This window comes from Prunus persica, chromosome G3, assembly GCF_000346465.2.
Source record: "Prunus persica cultivar Lovell chromosome G3, Prunus_persica_NCBIv2, whole genome shotgun sequence".
Lineage (NCBI taxonomy): Eukaryota > Viridiplantae > Streptophyta > Magnoliopsida > Rosales > Rosaceae > Prunus > Prunus persica.
Window position 1 is genome coordinate 26001399 of NC_034011.1, and position 19097 is coordinate 26020495.

A 19097-nucleotide genomic window follows, 5' to 3' on the forward strand; every position below is an offset into this window, starting at 1 on the left:
AGAGAGAGAGAGAGAGAGAGAGAGAGAGAGAGAGAGAGAGAGAGAGAGAGAGAGAGAGAGAGAGAGAGAGAGATGAAAGTTCAAGACCATACAAACAGAGTAGTTGGCAGCTCTTTTTTCTTTGGACAAGAAATGCATTGGCAGCTTCATTTACTAATGGACATTATTATATCTCACTATTGTGTTGTCTTTATATTTTTGTTTCTAACCCAATATTAGAAAGTGGAGATAACAGTTAGGATCTAACCTCTTTCTAAAATGAGAGATAATACTTGTTTTTGTTTTTAGCCATTTAAACTATCGATATATTATGTTAAATGCATAAGGTTTAGTTTGAATTGGTGTATAACCTTCTCAGGTCACTGACTCAAAGTGTTGGACTCCTTTCCTATACATTTTTGAGGTCGATGGGCAACAACAACGTAGTTGTACCAATGGTGAGTTTGATTTCATGGCATCCTTTTATATGTGCTAAATATCTTTTGCAAGTTCACCCAAACTAAAAGGTAATATCCATGCCAAATTGTGGAGTCTACAATAGGTGAACTTGCTGTTTAAGTGTCCTGTCTGAAAGTTAAAAAATGGCCTACTTGAACGTGGCCAGAATTACTATCAAGGACTTCCTCCTTGAAGACTAAAAAATTAGCAGAGTGGATGTGATGCAGAGTCAATAAGGGAAAAGAGATAAACTTGATTCCCAAATTAACCACATATCCCTAAAATTGTGGTTCTCATAATTCTCTATCAAGATGATCACAACCTAGCGAGAGTATTTGGCTTTGATCAATTTTTGTCATATGAAAAGATAAATTTTCGTAAGGCTTCAACATATGCTATCACTTTATTAGGGCAGGGACATTGTAATGCCATCTTGGGTTCACTTATCAGTGTGAAATGCTGTGAGTCGATTTTTAATGTTGTTTTTTCGCTTAACCCAAATGGAATTCACAAGTGTGCCTTTGATAGTATTTTCAGTTTCTTTAACAGGCCCTTTTTATAGGAATCTAATAACTATTTAACTCAGAACACAGTGTGGGTCTTCCCATTACTACAGGTGGATTATGAGTTTAACTCATCAGCTAGAACGTTCGGGCCCTTAATTCCACATGATGAAGATCATTTTTCTTCTAACCTGACCATGCTGTTGCAGTGGTCTCCTTATTCAACGGAAGACGAGTTGCTGAAGCAAGTAAGCCTGCAAAAATAATTTTGCATTAATCTTAGCGTAAACTTTGCCTCATGAGAAGGACTCTTGCATTCCTATGTGTTGCTTCCCTAAAGTACATACTGTTCTTTATTAATGAGGTGATTTGGACCCTAAATGAAGTGTTAAAAATAAGAGTCTTATTTATTATGGCAAACAATTGATTATGTGTAATTGGCCCTTGATCAAGTGTGTGCACATATCCTTACATGCATACACACATCTTTACATGTGTACATTATACACCTACATACATGCATTCATGCAGACATTGTATGCACATAAGTATATATAAACATATTTGATTTATTAACCCAATTGTCAGTTTGATGATATAGGGGATCATGGAACAAAAGTAGTCATTTACAATCTTTGGTTAAATGATGATGGGGAGATGGAACTAGATTTTGATTCAGATCCTGAGGTTCTGTTCATCCCTTTGCTTCATTTCGTTCACTTTTGAATCAAATTGGATACATTGCTACTGTAATCTTATTCTTGCAGGATATTTGTATTAACGGTGACAAAACTGGCAGAATGAAACAAATTCAGTATGTTGCTAACCTATATCAGCACTCTCTCCGTGTAAGTATGGAGTTCACATTTTGAAGTTGACTATTAAAATAAGTTTGTCTTCATTAAATCATGGTCTGGTTTCATGCTCCACAGGCATATGCATCAATCCTGTATAGACAGCTACCAGAGTACTTTAGAATAATTTTGCGTGGACGAGATATTGAGTACCATAATATTGCCGAGGATCTCAAATATGTTCAGTTTATCAAGTATATGCCACAAGTTGATGGAAACCTGGAGGTTTGTGCTGTCTACAATTCCACCATGCCTACGTCCATGCTAATTTATAGCTACTACTAATTGCACCCTGTAATTTATAAGACGCGTCCAACTTTATTGTATCACATCAGTTTCCTCCTTGCCTTTCTGTGTTAATGCCTGGTTGACTGATACTTATCAATAAATGGCCGACTAGAAGAAATACTCAAGTTCTGTAAGTCATTATGAATTATCTCTATAGTCTACTTGGAGGCCTTAAGATGAAGCAAATTAAACGGACTGCATTTTTCCTTCTTACTAGAGACAACATGACCATGAATAATAGAGTATTATCATGATGAAGTCGTCTGAATTTTATTTGTAGTAAAACCATGTCTGAAGAGTAGTCGTGTCTTGAAATGATAACTATAGATCGAAAAGTGCGTCTCTGTTCAGAAAAAAGCTTGTATGATGATCAATAACCCCATCTAATCCTGTTCACCCCAAATGTGTTTGTGCAAGTGCATGCTGTCTTTAAGTGGTGTGCGCCTGTGTTTTGTTAGTATCCAGTTGCTGTATTATAGTTGATTGCTTCATTGTTCAGGTTGAAATTATTACCGCAATAGGGTTTTTGAAGGAAGCACCACATGCTAATACTCATGGTTTTAATATCTACCATCGGAATCGTCTGATACTGGTAATTTTCTTCTCTTACATTGTTAAACAGGTTATCTATAAAATTAATTCACTAACCTTTTCTCTAACATCTTACATAGTGAAAAGTGTTGCTAATTCATGAGTAGTGAACTGCACCAATTATACAGTATTAGCAAAGTTAACTATGTACTTCTGCTACACCTACATATATTTTGCAACACCCATAGAACCCATAGTTATTTTGTCTAAGGCTCTGCTGTTGTTGCCTTCAATATGCAGTCTAGATATTTTAAACTATGTTTGTCAAATGTCATGGGATGGATTTCTGTTTGCAAATTTGTGAAGAATGAATGAAACTATAATTTGATATGTCATTTACATAACTTTTATTAATTGAATTCCAGAACTTATATAGACGAGGGCTATGTGTACGCATGTGATCTTGTTCCTCACTCCTAGAAAAAAAAAAATTAAAAAAATAAACTACTTGTTCACCACTTATGCTTTTCTTATTTATTTATTTTTGGCAGCCATTTTGGCGTGCAGTTGGATGTACAAACGGTACTGGAAGAGGAGTTGTCGGTGAGAACTCCGGACTGCACTTATCTAGGCTAGTTCAAACAGTTGTATATGGTTGATGATTTTTTATGTGATAGTATTACTATTTTTGTAGGTGTCCTGGAACCAGATTTTATTCAGCCAACTCACAACAAGCAAGATTTTGAGAAAACTTCCCTCTTCCAAAAGCTTGAAGATCGTTTAAAGCAAATGACAGTGGAGTACTGGTGAGCTACCTCTTACATGCTTTATTTTTAATCTTAAGATATATATATTCATGGAAATAAAATTTTTAAATCGGTTGTTGAGTTGAGTTGCTTTAAAGATTATTAAATTATAAATATAGTATTAGCATTGTTGGGCTTTTTACAGTTCTTGGGCTTAGGCCTCACATGCAATGTTTAAAAGAAAAACCCCATTTTGCTTAAACATATCATTACCCAAATCACATTTTAATACTATGGTCTAAGACCCAAACCCAAAACCCAAAACCAGATCTTTGTCTAAGAAATAGTTAACCAAAAGTCGCAGACATAAATGAAACTGTGCGTTTCAGTACAAGTAGCAGTATACTGAACAAGCAACAACGACGTTTTTGAAGAATTAAAAAGGGTTTTCTTCTTCTTATCTCTGTAAAAATTGACTCGTACAATTACTTGTAATAATTTCCGGTTTGACTTATTTTTCTGTTGTACCTTGGCAGGAACAAACATTGCAAACTGATTGGTTATCAGCAAGTTAAAAAAACTCCATCGACAACGACAACATTACCTTCTTCCGTAACTCAGAATTGTGTGGACCAAGACCAACCTTTGTTACTGAATCATGGTTCCCAATATGAAAGCTCAAACTCAAGAGCAGGTTTGATAAAAAAGAGGAAGGATCTTCTTGATCCTCCACTGAAACTACAACATGCAAAAAGGCACATGGGATCATCCTGTGGAACTGATGTCCAGTGCATTAGTGAAGAGGTTTACTTCTATATTCTCAAATTTGGTGTCAAAACATATCTCTGCTGCGACCTCACTCTGTTTGGCTTCACTAGATTAATGTTGGATGCTTATTATACATTCCTTGATGCATTTTTTTGGTAGCCTGAAAATAGCGTTGAGGGCATGATGCGAGTTTCACAGAAGATGCTTCTGATGCAAGAAAACAAAAGGCTTCAGTCACGGTAAGTACAAAAGCAATATGGTTGCTCACCATTTGCGTAATTATCACACATTATAATTGTTTTGGAATTTCTCACGTGTCTTGTTGCTTCCAGGCTGCTCGCATTGGAGAAAATGGTGCAAGAACTTGATTTGAAGGTAGGTCTGCGAGCAACTCTCTGTGTGTGTGGAGAAAATATACATCAAGTTTTTACCTCATTTTGTAGTTAATATAGTTAGTCTTTTAATCAACATGATATTACAATTGGTGCAGGTGCAACAACTGAAGGATGAACAAAAGAATGTACTTCTCTCTCTCTCTCTCTCTCTCTCTCTTTCTCAAAAAAAAGAAAAAAGGAAAAAAAAGGGACTGATATCAGATTTTTACCTGATTTGGTAGTTGACATAGTTTATAGTCTTTAATCATGATGAAGTTATAATTGGTGCAGGTGGAACAACATGCAGGTGAACTAGAGAATGAACTGACACAGCTGACACAGACGTTGTTTGAATCATGCAAATGGAATATGTACAAGCAGCACGTTTGCTAGACAGGGGAGGATAAAACATTTCAATCTTTTGTATTAAAATATTTTGCCCATACTCCATAGGTGACTGGAAATTACATTAACCTTAACCTTTTTAGGGTGGTAGATTACATAGCCCGTCATACCATGAAAACAAGAAGATGGCAAGTAGACTTGTATAGTTGCAGAATCTCTCCCTTAATGAAAATTTTCTGTTTATATTGATCGGCATTCGTCAGTATGGTATTGGTTGATTCTCTTCTTTCTCATCGTATGCAAGAGAGAGAAAAAATACTTCAAAGGCATGTCTATTTCCAGGTGATACGAAAAATGTATAATGACATGTTAACTTCTAGATGGCTAGCATTTCAAAACGTACAAGTTCTAAAAGATCATAAATCTCAGCTAACTGACAGTGAGATGCGTCTTCTGAATAAAAACAGTGGACTTCATTTTTCACCTCTATCCAACTACAGCCACCACTCTTCTTCAATCCCCTGTCCTTCATTAATCTCCTAATATTCAGAACATCACCCCATCTTCCAGCTGAAGCATAAATATTTGACAACATTACATACCCTGCAGAGTTTTTTTCTACTAATTCCCAAAGCTTCTTAGCTGTCCTTTCTGCTATCTCCTCATTTTTATGTTTACTACACCCACTCAATAGAGCTGACCATGCATTGGTTTCAGGTTCGAATGGCATGGATTTTAAAAGCTCTTCAGCTTCTACAAGGCGTCCTGATCGGGACAGTATATCCACCATGCAGGTGTAGTGTCTTCCCTTTGGCTTTGTACCATAAACAGCCTCCATTGAATTAAAGTACTGCAATCCATCATCAACTAAACCAGTGTGAGAACAAGCGAAAAGAACCGATAAAAGCATGAGCTCATTAGGAGCAACAATTGAAGTTCTATTCATTTCCTCAAACAAAAGCAGAGATTCCTCAGCAAAACCATTTTCTGCTAACCCCTGAATCATCACAGTCCAACTGACTTCATTCTTCTCAGGCATCCGATCAAATACCTTCTTAGAGCTCTCAATATCCCCGGATTTCGCATACATATCAATGAGGGCTGTACCGACAAAAACATCACACTGGGTTCCATGTTTAATTATTTTTCCGTGGAGGTTCTTTCCTTTCTCTAACGAGGCTATGCTCGCACAACCACAGAGCACACTTGAGAAGGTGGATGTGTTTGGAGTTTCTCCACACAAAAGCATCTCATTAAATACTAGAAATACCTTATCCAATTCTTTGTTCTCTAAGTAACCTCCGACCATAGTATTCCACGACACATTGTTCGGTGCAGGTATGCTATTAAACAACACCTTAGCTTCTTCCATTTGTCCATTCAGACAATACCCACCAACCATAGAATTCCATGACACCACACTTTTCTCCAACATTGAGTCAAATGCCAAGCGGCCATCCTTAGTTTTTCCACATTTACAGTACAAGTCGACAAGAGAACTACTGATGAAGACATCTTTCTCACATCCAATTTTTACAACATGTGCATGGATGTTCATTCCCACTCGCAAATCCTCGAGGGTAGCCAGCGCACTAAGCGTGATAGCCAAACAGGACCTATTTGGGACGAACCCATTGCGGGACATCTGAAGAAAGAGCTTCAATGCTTCTTCAGGATGTCCACTCTGACTGTACCTCGCAATCATTGCACTCCAAGAAACTTCATTTCTTTCTGGCATCTCTTCAAAGATTCGACGCGCTTCCCTCAAGTCCCCCATCCCAACATACATATCTAGGATCGCAGTCCAAGAGACAACATCTTTCTTTTCCATTTGATCAAATATTCTCTTGGCCAAAGCCTTTTCGCCCATCTTCAAACACAAAGTAATTAAGGAATTAGAAACTGATATATTGTGTTCAAAGCCAGTCTTAACAATCAACCCCAAAACACTCATTCCCAAACCAATTTCACCAAACCCGGCACAAGCTCTCAAAACAGAAGTAAATGTAATATCATTAGGCCTGACCCCAGAATCAAGCAGCTTCAGAAAAAGCTTCAGGGCTTCAGCATTCAACCCATTCTGCACCAACCCATTAATCGCCGCCGTCCAAGAAACCACATTATGAAATGGATTTCTCTCAAAGTACCACATTGACTCATCCACTCTTCCATACCTCATCAAACCCGATATTAAGGCAGTCCAAGAAACCTCGTTTCTTTCAGGCATTTCGTCAAACAAGCGGCGAGCTTGATCAAGATTTCCCCACTGAATGTTGGCATTAATCAAGCAATTATGCACAGTAGGATCAAACCCATCAAACCCCTTAACGATCTCACTAACTTGAGCAGATTTTCTTGAATCCAGGTACATAATTAGAAGCCTAATGGCTATATATCTCTCTGATGAAAGACCCATCTTGATCAAATGGTTATGAAGGACCATTCCCTCATTGATGAGCCTATTTTCGGTGAGGTTCTTCAAGAGAGACCCACATTTTTGTACGTAAGTTTTGAAATCTTTGCTTGGGCTAGTGGCGAAGAGGGTTTTGAATTTGATGGCACTTCGTCTCATGCTGCGCGCGCGAGCTATTTAAATTAGCTGCCTACATATACATTTATACAGTCAAAGAAGAAAACATGAGAGAAGCCTCAGACCATGCTTGACGTGGTTGTGTTGGTATTACGACACGTGGCTTTCAAGTCTCAATGATTTTGAAGGTTACGTTGTGTTGGTCTTCTCAGTTAATTTTGTCGTCGTTATATGATGGGAGGCTAATTCTACTTTATTGAAGAATTCAAATTGCCTCTCCAACTCTATTCTTGTCGGTATTGTCGACATGAATATCATTTGAAAGGATTTATTCGTTAATCGTCTTTCTTTCACTTTCGAAAATCAATTGGGTTGTTTGTTTTTATTTGTGATAGGTTAACAATATAGAGAAGTTCGCCAAGCGGAGAAAATCCAAGTGGAGAATCGGAACCTAATTAAGATGCTCAATTCAATGCAAATTTGGCACCATCTAATCTCTCAATGCATATCTAGCTACCTTGGTTTGGGTTACGAGTTTAAAACCATCCCCAGTTGAGACCTAGCATCTTGATTCAACTGATGGGAAAAGATATGAGCCTCTCGCATAATTTGGGTGGGTAAGGGTAACCCTCATTTTGACAGCAAGACACCAAGAATTTAAGGCCATTGACAAACGTCCTTGTAGTGGATTTTGGAAGTGTGAGTGGGCCATTGCTTCTTTTGTCATTATCCTCATGATTCCACCAATACTACAAATTGAAGACTTGAAATAGAAACCCTAATATTTACTTTAACCTTTTAATCAAATTGAAAAGTTAATGGTACATATGATGGCCACGCATTCCTACACACATGCGCACACACAAATCTTAAACTTCAAAGCACCAATATATGTTACCAAAATGAAAAATATCAGACACAGAAAGAACAGCTACCATGAGTAAAAGCACTTTTGCGTGCTGAAGCCGGGCTCCTGCTCTTTCCCTCTTCTTTACACCGCGCTACTTCAAAAAGCAGAAATATTCTGATAATCAAATTCACAAAGCCAATTACTTAACAGCCACCATGGAAGCTGAAGCTGAAACTGAAGCTAATCCTGAACAAGTAGATCATCTGTTTTCATTACCAGTAGATGCTGATCAAAAGGCCACAGAGTTTAGGCTATTCTCAATTGCGCCACCGCACATGCTCGCCTTCCACCTTGCATGGTTCTCTCTTTTCTCCAACTTCTTCTCCACCTTCTCCATCCCTCCCCTCCTCGCCGTCATCCAAGACGACCTCAATCTCACGGACACGGACACCGGCCGAGCCGGCACGGCCGCCTTCCTCGGCTCCATCTTCTCCCGCATTGCCATGGGCCCCATCTGCGACCTCGTGGGCCCGCGCATCGCCATCGCCACCCTCTCCCTCATCACCGCCCCCGTCATCCTCTCCACCTCCCTCGTCTCCTCCCCGCACTCCTTCATTGCCCTCCGCTTCCTCACCGGCTTTTCGCTCGCCAACTTCGTCGCCAACCAGTTCTGGATGAGCTGCATGTTCTCCGGCTGCGTCGTCGGCCTCGCCAACGGCTTCTCCGCCGGCTGGGCCAACATGGGATCCGGCGTCACCCAGTTGGTCATGCCCCTCATTTATACTCTCATCATGTCCTTCAACGTACCGTCCTCCACAGCTTGGAGGCTTGCATTTATTGTGCCCGCAGTTTTCCAAGCTGTCACAGCCTTATTGGTCCTGGCTTTCGGGCAAGACGTACCTTCTGGGAGCTACAGAAGCTTGAAGAAGGTTAATATTGGCAAAGAGAGCTTGTGCAAAGTTTTCTGTCACGGGGCCAAGAATTACAGAGCTTGGATTTTGGCCTTGACTTATGGATTCTGTTTTGGGGTGGAGATGACGACTGATAATATAATAGCTCAGTATTTCTACGACAGGTTTGATGTGAATATTCAAGTGGCGGGGATCATAGCGGGGAGCTTTGGGATGGCGAATTTCTTTTCGAGGCCGAGCGGAGGGTTGGTTTCTGATAGGATGGGGAGAAGGTTTGGGATGAGAGGGAGATTGTGGGGGTTGTGGGTGACGCAGACAGTGGCTGGGTTGTTGTGCTTGTTACTCGGGCGAGTCAACTCGCTCTGGGGATCCATACTTGTCATGTGTGCCTTCTCTGTCTTTGTTCAAGCAGCCTCGGGCCTAACGTTTGGTGTGGTTCCCTTTGTGTCCAAAAGGTAAGTAACAATGCATCTCTCTCTCTCTCTCTCTCTCTCTCTCTCTCTCTCTCTCTCTCTCACTCTGTGTGTGTTGGGTCCCACTTCTACTGCTTGAATCTTTTAAGACATGAAGATGATGGAGGATCATTCCTCCCTCGTTCTTGGCTTTCAATCTTCCGGAAAATAAGACAATATTGGAGTGACTAACTAGCTAAGCTAGACAGATCTCAACTGTAATTCCACATGAACGGGTGGGTGACTGTGAGGAAAGATGATCATCTGTCAAAGGCCACAGTCGCCCACGTTCGCGTGATATGCTAACACTGCTCATTTGTTTAATTACTGCAAAAAGACTTTGCACTAATCATTTACATTAATGTTAATGCAGGTCACTAGGTGTGGTATCGGGGATTACAGGCAGTGGAGGGACTGTAGGGGCGGTGATAACCCAGCTGTTGCTGTTCTCAGGCTCTAAATTCTCCAAGCAGACGGGCATTTCTCTGATGGGTATCATGATGATTGTGTGCACTCTCCCAATCTCCCTTATCTACTTTCCTCAGTCGGGTGGAATGTTCTGTGGCCCTTCCTATGGCTCTGATGATCGTCTCAAGGGGCCAGAAACTGATGAAACAAACCATTATCGCTTGCTCCAATAAAGAATTTATCTAACAAGGCCTTCATTTCATTTGGGCCTCAAGTTTCATATGGAGCAAGTACTAGTTGATCCAATTATGTAAAGTGGTCACGTACCGTACAAGACTCAAGAGCTATACATGAATTAGCCTTTCTGAAGAAAATGATTGGCCTTCATTTGTAGTTAGGTTGTTTTAAAAAAATACTAAATAAAGACTGCATTTGATAGCTAAACTGAATACGTATGATTGCTTGTGGTCGAGGGACCCTCCACTTTCCATACAGTGCCACAAGAACATGCAAGTTCGATCAACTGAATACTGAAGCTCGATAAAACGACACTGAACTTACCGTGTTTTCTTGCCATTCAATGATATGCTTTAGAGTTCCTTATGAGAATGCAGCAGCCGATGCTTGATTGCATCCAAAGTTGGCAACGGCCACCAACCACCAAGAATTCCAACCAAAGTGTACTTCTGGTCTCTTACTTCAACTCTAGCCAGACACAAAAGCTGAAAGTCTTCAACTTCAACCTTACTTGCGTACAATGACTGAAGAAAAGTAAACATAAGATTTTAGAAGTGTGTTATCCTTAAATGTTATAGTTTTTCAAAGTAGTAACCACTAAAATTTTATAATGATAACAGGACACTTGCCTTGTTATATAAGTGAGGTTCTCCGCGCTTAAGTCGATGACACAACTGCAAAACATTAAGTTTGAAATAAAGGTTTATTCCACAAGAACTACTATTACCATCAACACTATAGCTTTGATCAATCTATTGTTAAATTATAATGCAATGGTCACCGAAAACAATGTGCAGTAGTCATTACCCAAAAAACAAGGTGCCACTTCTGAGAATTAAAGTCATAGAACAATAAGAGACTTGTTAGTTCCTACCATACTACAACCCACCCAATATGAAATGAAAGCAGCTCCTCAAATTAAGTGTTCAGTAAAAAAATGAAATCTACATTTCTTCAGATTGCAGAAACAGAGACATGGTTACCTTCCAATAGGGTAAAAGGTAGAAAGTCACTGATTAATTAGGTGTTAAAAAATTAGTAAATGTATAAAAGTACCAGGGGATGCTTCCTTACCTCATCCACGAAACCATAAACTGAGAAAGGACTAGGCTTGGTGCTCAGGAGGAAAAGAATTAGCTTCAATGCAAATGGTGCAAGTGTAACAGAATCATCCCAGTATGCCAACATAGTGACGAAGAAAAAGAAAGGCAACCAGATTTTCCTCACAAACATCCAGACGGCATGTTGATCTTCCTCCACATCTGAAGCACCAGACACTTCCAGATTAAGATCATTCACCAAAATATCATGGCCTACATTATTAAAATTCAAATCAAAGGGAGTCAGTAAGAGGTAGGCGTCTACAGAACATAAGACTTCAAAATGGGCACGAGAGTTAAGAACATATAATAAATCAGGTGCTTGCTCACCATCCATGGCATATGCAGCATTTGGCAAGAAGCTGATTGACCCAAGAAAAACTGACACACCAAGAATACTTCCAAATCTTAGTATACTTCCTCCTGAAAGGAATGTCAAAATTATGGGTACCCATTAAACATTATGCTGGCTGCAGAGACAACCCAGTTTTTATTTAGGGTTCATTAGTGAATGGCATCAACATGTTCAAGTTTTAACTTTTAACAACCAAAACCACCAGAAATTGACATCATAAAGTCTAATTGAATATTAGCGCCACAATATGATGATCAACGACAAAAATCCTACAATTTCCAAATCCAATTTGAAGTATAAAGTTTACTTTAGCATTTTCAAGCGGTAGAAGCAAAATCGAATAGGCGACTTGCCTGAAAACCAGAATTTCTGAAGAGAATTTCTTTGCATATTCAATGAACAATAATATGCTGAGGCACGGTTGCGTAGCACAGGTTGAACGCCCTTTAACAAGGCCTTCAAAGGTTCAAACTCGGCATAAGCTGAACAAGTGATTACACCCAAACAATCAAATGTTAAAAGATTGAATATGAAAAGCAGACAAACTTTCCCCACAAAAAGTACTTACAGAATTGCCTCGAATGAGAGATTGAGGAACGGGAAGAGATTAGTAAATCTAGGGATTGTCGAAATGAACAAAGAAATTTTCTTGCATTCGCCATTTTTGCGCTGCTAGAGTGATGCTGTCATCTTTGAGACTGAGAGTGCTTTCCAGCACTCAAGAAATGAAATGCGAATATACTAGCGAGAAGCATTGACGTAACACACAACACGACGTCGTCGTTTCCTCGCAACTTCCTTTCCGCAGAATTGACATTGAAGGATATGCTAGTTTTAGCAAAAATGAAATATGAAAAGTCAATAATACCCTTTTGTCTTAAAAGGGCAGGTGAAGGATATGCTTCCCCAAATCTTGATTAGGTTTAGGTTTCCGAAGGTTGAAATATAAGTTTGTAACTTAAGTTACTCTAATCTCAAGGCCTCAATTTGCCGACGAGAGGCATCATAGTTTTTTTTTGTGTGAAAAATTTCATTCCCCTTTAATTTAGACTATAACTTATACTAAAAAAAATTATTCTAAATTTAACTATTTTATGGAAAAATATATTCAAATTTGGATACGGAAGGAACAGCCTCAGTCTCTTAACTGACTAACCGACTATCACACATCAGCTAAAATATACGTATTTGGCGCTAAAAGCAAAGAAAAGCCCAATGACAATCTCTTTTATTTATTCGGACCAAGCACAAACCCGATCCTTTTAAATGCTGCATGGATGGTTGCCTTGCCACTTGTTGTGATGGGCTATTGTAAAGAATAAGCAAAAACAAAGACGTATAAAAGTGGGGAAAATATCTGACAGAAATATCTGCCAGGGTTTTCCCGAAGTCAAGAGTAATATCAGAAGATTCATAGAATCATAAAGGCTTACATTTGGCACCTGTGAGAGAGCATATCCAATATGTCTGTCTCTGCAGTCTCAATTTCCCAATTTTCACTACCAAAAGCTTTCCAAGTTGAGGACCATTTCACCGCAATAAGCAAGCCCATCTGGAGGTAATCTCATGCAGATTAAGCTTCCAAGTTTGTTAAAATAAAAAGGTTTTTTTTTTTTTTTTAAACAATTTGTAGAATTTTCAGATATTTTTTTAGTTTGAATCTGGCTATGGTTGGTGCGGCTGATATTGAAATTGTTGTTCTCAAGATGGAGGAGGCAGGGATGCCCTGCAAGCAGATTCAGATGTGGTAAGAGAGAGGCATGGAAAATGAAAGCAACAAACATGGGAAAAAATTACTATGAATTGCTTGGTGTTTCTGTTGATTCGAATGCGCAGAAAATTAAACAGGCTTATAGGAATTTGCAGAAGAAGTACCACCCAGATGTTGCAGGACAAGAGGTAAGTAATCAAACTAATCTGAATCTACATATTTGATGACTAATTGTTGGCTAATTAAGGGGCAGCAGGGTCACGAGTATACCCTCAAGCTGAATGAAGCTTATAAGGTTCTGATGAGAGAGAATCTAAGGAAAGAATATGATGCTTCCATTGGTGAAATGAGAGGAAATTACAGCTCATCAAGCTTAGGTCGCACTTCTTCATGGAATGGACCTTTGAGACCCCAAGGTCTATTTGTTGATGAAAATGCATGCATAGGTAGGTCGTCAATTTCCCGAACGAAACTCATATATTAATTTCACATTAATTCCTTGATACAAGCCAAGCGATATTGATTTGATGGAGATGGAAATCAAACCTAGAATTTCGGGAAGCAATTGAACTACAAGCTTCTTCTTAATTTCGCATTAATTAAATTGCAATAGAATTATATTTGTGCAGGTTGCAGAGAATGCGTGCACCATGCAAGTAGCACCTTCATATTTGATGAGGCTCTCGGATGTGCTAGGGTTAAACTTCAATATGGTGACGATGAACAAAAGATTGAGGTAAATAATGTATGCAAGGAGGTTGTAGCTCAAGTAGTTAAGAGCAATTACCCTTGCACATGACATTTTGTGTTTGAATCCCCTCACCTGACATCGCTTGTATAAAGAAGAACATATATAATGTATTAATTAGTTCATGAATTAGAATGTGGTGTTAAATTGGCGTGGGTATTACAGGTATCAGTTGATTCATGCCCTGTGAACTGCATTCATTGGGTGGAGAATGAAGAACTGCCAGTGCTTGAATTCCTGATTCAGCCTCAGCCAAAGGAAGGGTTTGGGATATTCGGAGGAGGCTGGGAAAGACCTGCAAATGTTTTCATGGCTGCTAAATCATTCAATAAACAAACTCACAATGAAAACCATGGAAGAAATTGTAAGAAGTTTAACTACTTATTAATTACCTCATCAATATTGTTTGTTGCCATGTGTATCATATCAATATTGCATTGCAGCACGTGCGTCGACTGTTGAAGAAGAAGAAACCCCTGCTCAAGCCAAGGCTCGAGCTGACGCAAGTAGGAAAATAAACATGGAAGCTGCATCAGGATTATTCTCAAGATTCTGGCAATGGCAAAATAAGCCTTTTTGGGGCGAAAAGGAGGAATAAAAAGTATAGAAATTATAACTGCACTTATATACATATATAGATTACTACTACCAATCTGTATAAATTAGTTTATATGGTAGAAACGAACCGGACATGTACGTCTCAAATTCTCAAGAGGGGAATTGGTATGTAAATCATAGATTTCCATCCACATGCATAATAATTTTCCAATTTCTCCAACTCCAATAATCATTGAATTGATCTCGTAATAAATCTTTTACATTGAGATATCCTTGGATCCAGCAAAAATACCGAATGCATGTTCATTCATTGAAAGTTCAGAGATACAATGAGAATTTCGATCACCAACACAAGACAAGAGCATCAAGAAAAGAAATGTATTGTGTACATACAAGTTCACCTGACAATTAAACATATTCCCTTTCATTTTTATTTTTTAGCAAATAACAGAAGATGTTCTTCTCTCGATCAACTAAACTTACCATCTTGCTATTTGACCAAAAATAAACAAGATATACTACCATCCCTTGATCAATACGAGGTTACATAGCCCATGGATAAAGTAGAGGAGAAATGCTTTGACGTACGGGTAGAAAACCTCGTCCCAACTGTTTCAGGTTGGTTACATGAATGAACCCTCGTTCTCCAAAGCAAATACCATGCCCTCAAAATTTCAACCACAACAATTGCTTGATTCGAAGCTTTATATGGTTTAACCAAGTTACAGAATCTCCTGATTTTCAAGCTGACATGCACCCTTAATTCCGCCGTACTGTTTGCTGTACACTTGCATGAATCAATGGAGCTGGCATTTGTTTGTTCCAACACAAACAGAGCACTCCTCTGCATCTCCAGCAATATGGCTTAAGCAGTGATTGATCCTATCATTCAAAACATCCTACAACCAGAGACCTTACATCAGAACAAAAGCACAGTGGAATATGGTTAAAATGCATACCGCATATAGAGCAACCAAAGTTAAGCAAGCAAAGAGAAATATAACAAGCACAATCTCCCTTAATTTAGTGGACATGTTTCGAAAACCAGGATAAACACATTCAACCATCAATTTAAGCATCAACATAACTTTAGCCATAGCTTCGAGAAATTTTGTGACGACACCGTTTGATGCATAGGCAAAGAATCAAATTAAGGAAATTCAATCGTCATACCACGAGTAGCGGATGAAGGCCAAGAGGTGCCGTTACTAAATATGAGACACCAGGATGCTCCTTTGCAGCTTCAGCTGTCAGGGATGGAATATCCTGTAAAATAACACACAGCCTAATCCATTTTACCATGTTTGTCTTGATCATCCATACAGAGTTATCAAAAATCGAAATTCAACTGCGCCCACTATATTCATATAGTTAATAATATATTATGTTGAGCTACCTGGTTCCAATGTCTTCCAGGTAAGAGGAAAAAAGGGCTCACAATTACCCGATTGGCCCCTTGTAGAACACAGGAATTGAATGCAACATGAATTGATGGTTCGGCCAACTCCTAATCATAAAAAAATTCATAGATACATATACAATGAGAATTTCACCAACAAAATAGCATCAAGAAATGAACAAACAATGTTCGCCTGAAAATTTAATCAATGAAAAAAAACCCAGAAAGGGTGAGAAATGTGTGCTTTTATTTACTGTACCATATGAGCAGGCTCTACTATGGGGTACCCAGTTCTCTCTTTAAACATGGACACGAACTCATCTGAAATTCATATTAATTGTTCAAACTTCAAATTAACAAGCTTAAAAAGCCAAACTTTTTACACAACTATAAGCACTTTTGCAACGTTAAGAAAAAAACCCAAAATCTCAATCTTTGATGAGCTTACTTAGCATGAGATTTGATTCCGTGCGGCGCGAACCATGGTCGACGATGATGACGCCGTCTCTGTCACCAACCCCATTTGGATTTTGTCCGAATCCTCCATTGCCGCTACCCATACACAACCTTATGCTTGAATTTCTACTTCTGGAGAAGTTGAGGACTGCGCAGCTAGGGCTTGTTCCGATTTCGCTTGCCGACGAGCTTTAATTGCGCAATAAAACAGAGTAAACAACAGTTCCCGAATACCCCAAACAACGAAAAACAAAATGTATAAACACAAAAGATGATGCAGATTTGGAAGAAAAATGGAGGGCTTCGAGCTTTCTACCTTTTAGCGGCAAATTGAGGGCAGGTGGATAGCGACCTAATCGACATGTTTAGGGCTCTGAGCTTCAACGGTCCAGTTGGAGGCGATTATTATTGGGCTCGTAGAAATAATAGGTGCACAAAACAAACTACCTTTTTTACAGCATAGCCGAGCGGATTTGTTTTTTTAAAAATAGTATAGCCGCGCGGCTATACTATTTCTGACACGTGGCGAAATGGGAATAGCCGGACGGCTATAATGGGATTTTTTTATATACTAAAAATAGTATGGCCACTCGGCAAATACCATGCCCTCAAATTTTCAACCACAACAGTTGCTTGCTTCGAAGCTTTATATGGTTTAACCAAGTTATAGAATCTCCTGATTTTCAAGCTGGGAAAACCCACTGGCCCTGGATCTCTGCCATCAGTTAGTGCATCTTCAGCTGCATTGATGAATAGCAAAGGCTTACATGGAAAAACAAGCAAGTCTGCTGTCAATGATGATGGTTTGGGCTTGAATGGTCCATATTCTGGTCCTGGTTATCTGGGCGTTGGGACAGCTGCCAATTCACAGAGTACAAGCGTGTCCGTGTGGGTTAGAATTGGCAGTTCAAAAAGTAAATTAGATGTGAAGGAGAAAATTGATTCTTCAGATTGTATTGAGAGTGAAACTAAGGAAGGTAAGGAGGCATTAGTCAGCATTCAAAATCCACCACGTCAAGGGAAGCGTATCATGGCAGAAGATGGCCCAAAAGCCATGGATTCATCACCCAAGACACATTTTGATCCTACACGTAACATTCGGAAACCATCTCAAAAAGCATTGCGTACTCTATTTGTCAATGGCATTCCCCAGAAGAGCAACAAAAGGGAGGCTCTTCTTTCTCATTTCCAAAAGTTTGGAGAGGTCATTGACATTTATATTCCATTGAATAGTGAACGAGCTTTTGTCCAGTTTTCAAGGAGGGAAGAGGCTGAAGCTGCTTTAAAGGCACCTGATGCTGTAATGGGTAACCGCTTCATCAAGTTGTGGTGGGCTAATCGTGATAGCATTCCTGATGATGGCACAGGCACTGCCAGTAATTTTCCTGGTTTAATTCCACCCCATCCAACAGTTACTAGTATAAGCAAAGATAATCTTCAATCTGCTGCTCCAAAGAGTAGTATTGTCCATACATCTGATGCTTTTCTACCTTCCGCTGATAACTCCAAGCCTGTCATCTCAAATGGTCCCAAGGCCCCACCTTTGCAGAAAAAGCTAGAGAATTTAGAGCAGTTAAAGGAGGAACTTCGCAAGAAACAGGAAATGCTGGACCAGAAACGAAATGACTTTCGTCGCAAATTGGACAAACTTGAGAAACAAGTAAACCATCTGCCCTTACCTTGAATGTTTCATTTTCTCGCTAATGCTACTTGTTTGATATGAGGCACATATCATCTTGGCTTGCTTTACAAATTTTCTCATGTTATACTCTCATCTCAATGTACCTTATTTGCTAAGACAGTCTTTTTGCATGGTTTCAAAGAGATCTTAGAAAGGGTTTGAAATTGATTTATATAAAGATGTGGGTGCAAATTTATTAGTGGGGTACATGATAACACTATTATTTCATTATCAGCTTTGCTCAAGGTTTGACTTTTTTCAGGCTACTGGACCCAAGGGTGAGGCAGACATAGAGCAAGCTGCTAAGAGACCCAAAGTGGGAATAACAGCTGATGTTGGTAAAGTTGCTAATCCAAAGTCCTCAAATCCGACTCCTATGGAAGAACTGCATGCTGAGATGACTGATAAAAACAAATGTGTAGAGAACGTTGTCTCCTGTAGTCCAAAAACCAGTACAACTATGGTGCTGCAGCAATCCACTGGCTTGAATAGGGACTCCTTCTCCAGTGAATAGATACAAATTGGACAATCGTCCCACTGCATTTAGAATTAATTCTTCCTCCTTTACCCGTTGGATTCGCAAATGTAAGTCTCTCTCTCTCTCTCTCCACCCCCCCCCCCATCCTGACCAGTCGAGCGACAAAAAGGAGAGAAATTATTGTAGAACTTTTCTATAAGTGAATTAATGATCTCTGCACTTGGATATATGGCTGCAAAACTTGGTGGAACACACATTCCTCAATGGATGGGCCTATGTGTTAATCAGAGGAATAAAGCAATGAGTGCGTTTTTTAAAGCAATGATGGAGCATTATTTCCTTCATAATTGCCATAAATTTTTTTGAGGGGAAAATA

At 39.2% G+C, this 19097-nt stretch overlaps 6 protein-coding genes and 1 pseudogene across 8 annotated transcripts in view; 4 read left to right on the forward strand and 3 right to left on the reverse strand.

Moving 5' to 3' along the window:
• The window catches only part of LOC18783764 (protein MICRORCHIDIA 6), an 8469-nt gene extending 3367 nt beyond the window's left edge, over nucleotides 1-5102 (forward strand). The window contains exons 8-20 of one of the 2 annotated variants that reach the window (XM_020559177.1): nucleotides 359-437; nucleotides 1025-1189; nucleotides 1530-1628; nucleotides 1709-1789; nucleotides 1874-2020; nucleotides 2583-2675; nucleotides 3166-3217; nucleotides 3309-3420; nucleotides 3897-4164; nucleotides 4288-4367; nucleotides 4461-4503; nucleotides 4619-4648; nucleotides 4794-5094. In XM_020559177.1, coding sequence (XP_020414766.1) covers nucleotides 359-437; nucleotides 1025-1189; nucleotides 1530-1628; nucleotides 1709-1789; nucleotides 1874-2020; nucleotides 2583-2675; nucleotides 3166-3217; nucleotides 3309-3420; nucleotides 3897-4164; nucleotides 4288-4367; nucleotides 4461-4503; nucleotides 4619-4648; nucleotides 4794-4895 — 1351 coding nt within the window. In that variant the 3' untranslated portion in view covers nucleotides 4896-5094. Of the gene's footprint in view, nucleotides 1-358; nucleotides 438-1024; nucleotides 1190-1529; nucleotides 1629-1708; nucleotides 1790-1873; nucleotides 2021-2582; nucleotides 2676-3165; nucleotides 3218-3308; nucleotides 3421-3896; nucleotides 4165-4287; nucleotides 4368-4460; nucleotides 4504-4618; nucleotides 4649-4793 lie in introns of both variants that reach the window. The other variant, XM_007217061.2, reaches the window with a different exon arrangement.
• Nucleotides 5164-7446, reverse strand: LOC18783763 (pentatricopeptide repeat-containing protein At2g13600). Its single transcript, XM_007214935.2, has one exon. The coding sequence runs from the start codon at nucleotides 7417-7419 to the stop codon at nucleotides 5224-5226; it is 2196 nt and encodes a 731-aa protein (XP_007214997.2). The 5' UTR covers nucleotides 7420-7446; the 3' UTR covers nucleotides 5164-5223.
• Nucleotides 8133-10442, forward strand: LOC18781721 (high affinity nitrate transporter 2.7). Its single transcript, XM_007215266.2, has 2 exons — nucleotides 8133-9593; nucleotides 9964-10442. Exons 1-2 carry the CDS (start codon nucleotides 8443-8445, stop codon nucleotides 10229-10231), a joined length of 1419 nt encoding a protein of 472 aa, XP_007215328.1. The 5' UTR covers nucleotides 8133-8442; the 3' UTR covers nucleotides 10232-10442.
• LOC18782032 lies at nucleotides 10363-12548 on the reverse strand. 2 transcript variants are annotated; one of them, XM_020560578.1, is made up of 6 exons: nucleotides 12259-12548; nucleotides 12044-12172; nucleotides 11666-11758; nucleotides 11310-11548; nucleotides 10865-10909; nucleotides 10363-10759 (listed from the first exon to the last, which is right to left on the reverse strand). In XM_020560578.1, exons 1-6 carry the CDS (start codon nucleotides 12350-12352, stop codon nucleotides 10589-10591), a joined length of 771 nt encoding a protein of 256 aa, XP_020416167.1. In that variant the 5' UTR covers nucleotides 12353-12548; the 3' UTR covers nucleotides 10363-10588. The 2 variants fall into 2 exon arrangements, with proteins under 2 accessions (XP_020416167.1, XP_020416168.1); XM_020560579.1 differs by having other exon boundaries at nucleotides 11310-11497; nucleotides 12259-12454.
• On the forward strand, nucleotides 13024-14927 carry LOC18782807. Its single transcript, XM_020560797.1, has 6 exons — nucleotides 13024-13248; nucleotides 13397-13589; nucleotides 13658-13847; nucleotides 14031-14137; nucleotides 14315-14513; nucleotides 14593-14927. Exons 1-6 carry the CDS (start codon nucleotides 13154-13156, stop codon nucleotides 14745-14747), a joined length of 939 nt encoding a protein of 312 aa, XP_020416386.1. The 5' UTR covers nucleotides 13024-13153; the 3' UTR covers nucleotides 14748-14927.
• LOC18782578 (sirohydrochlorin ferrochelatase, chloroplastic) lies at nucleotides 14997-16967 on the reverse strand. The gene is made up of 6 exons (XM_007217116.2): nucleotides 16879-16967; nucleotides 16555-16751; nucleotides 16366-16427; nucleotides 16104-16214; nucleotides 15881-15973; nucleotides 14997-15606 (listed from the first exon to the last, which is right to left on the reverse strand). The coding sequence occupies exons 1-6, from the start codon at nucleotides 16923-16925 to the stop codon at nucleotides 15505-15507; spliced, it is 612 nt and encodes a 203-aa protein (XP_007217178.2). The 5' UTR covers nucleotides 16926-16967; the 3' UTR covers nucleotides 14997-15504.
• On the forward strand, nucleotides 16924-19017 carry LOC18783816 (annotated as a pseudogene).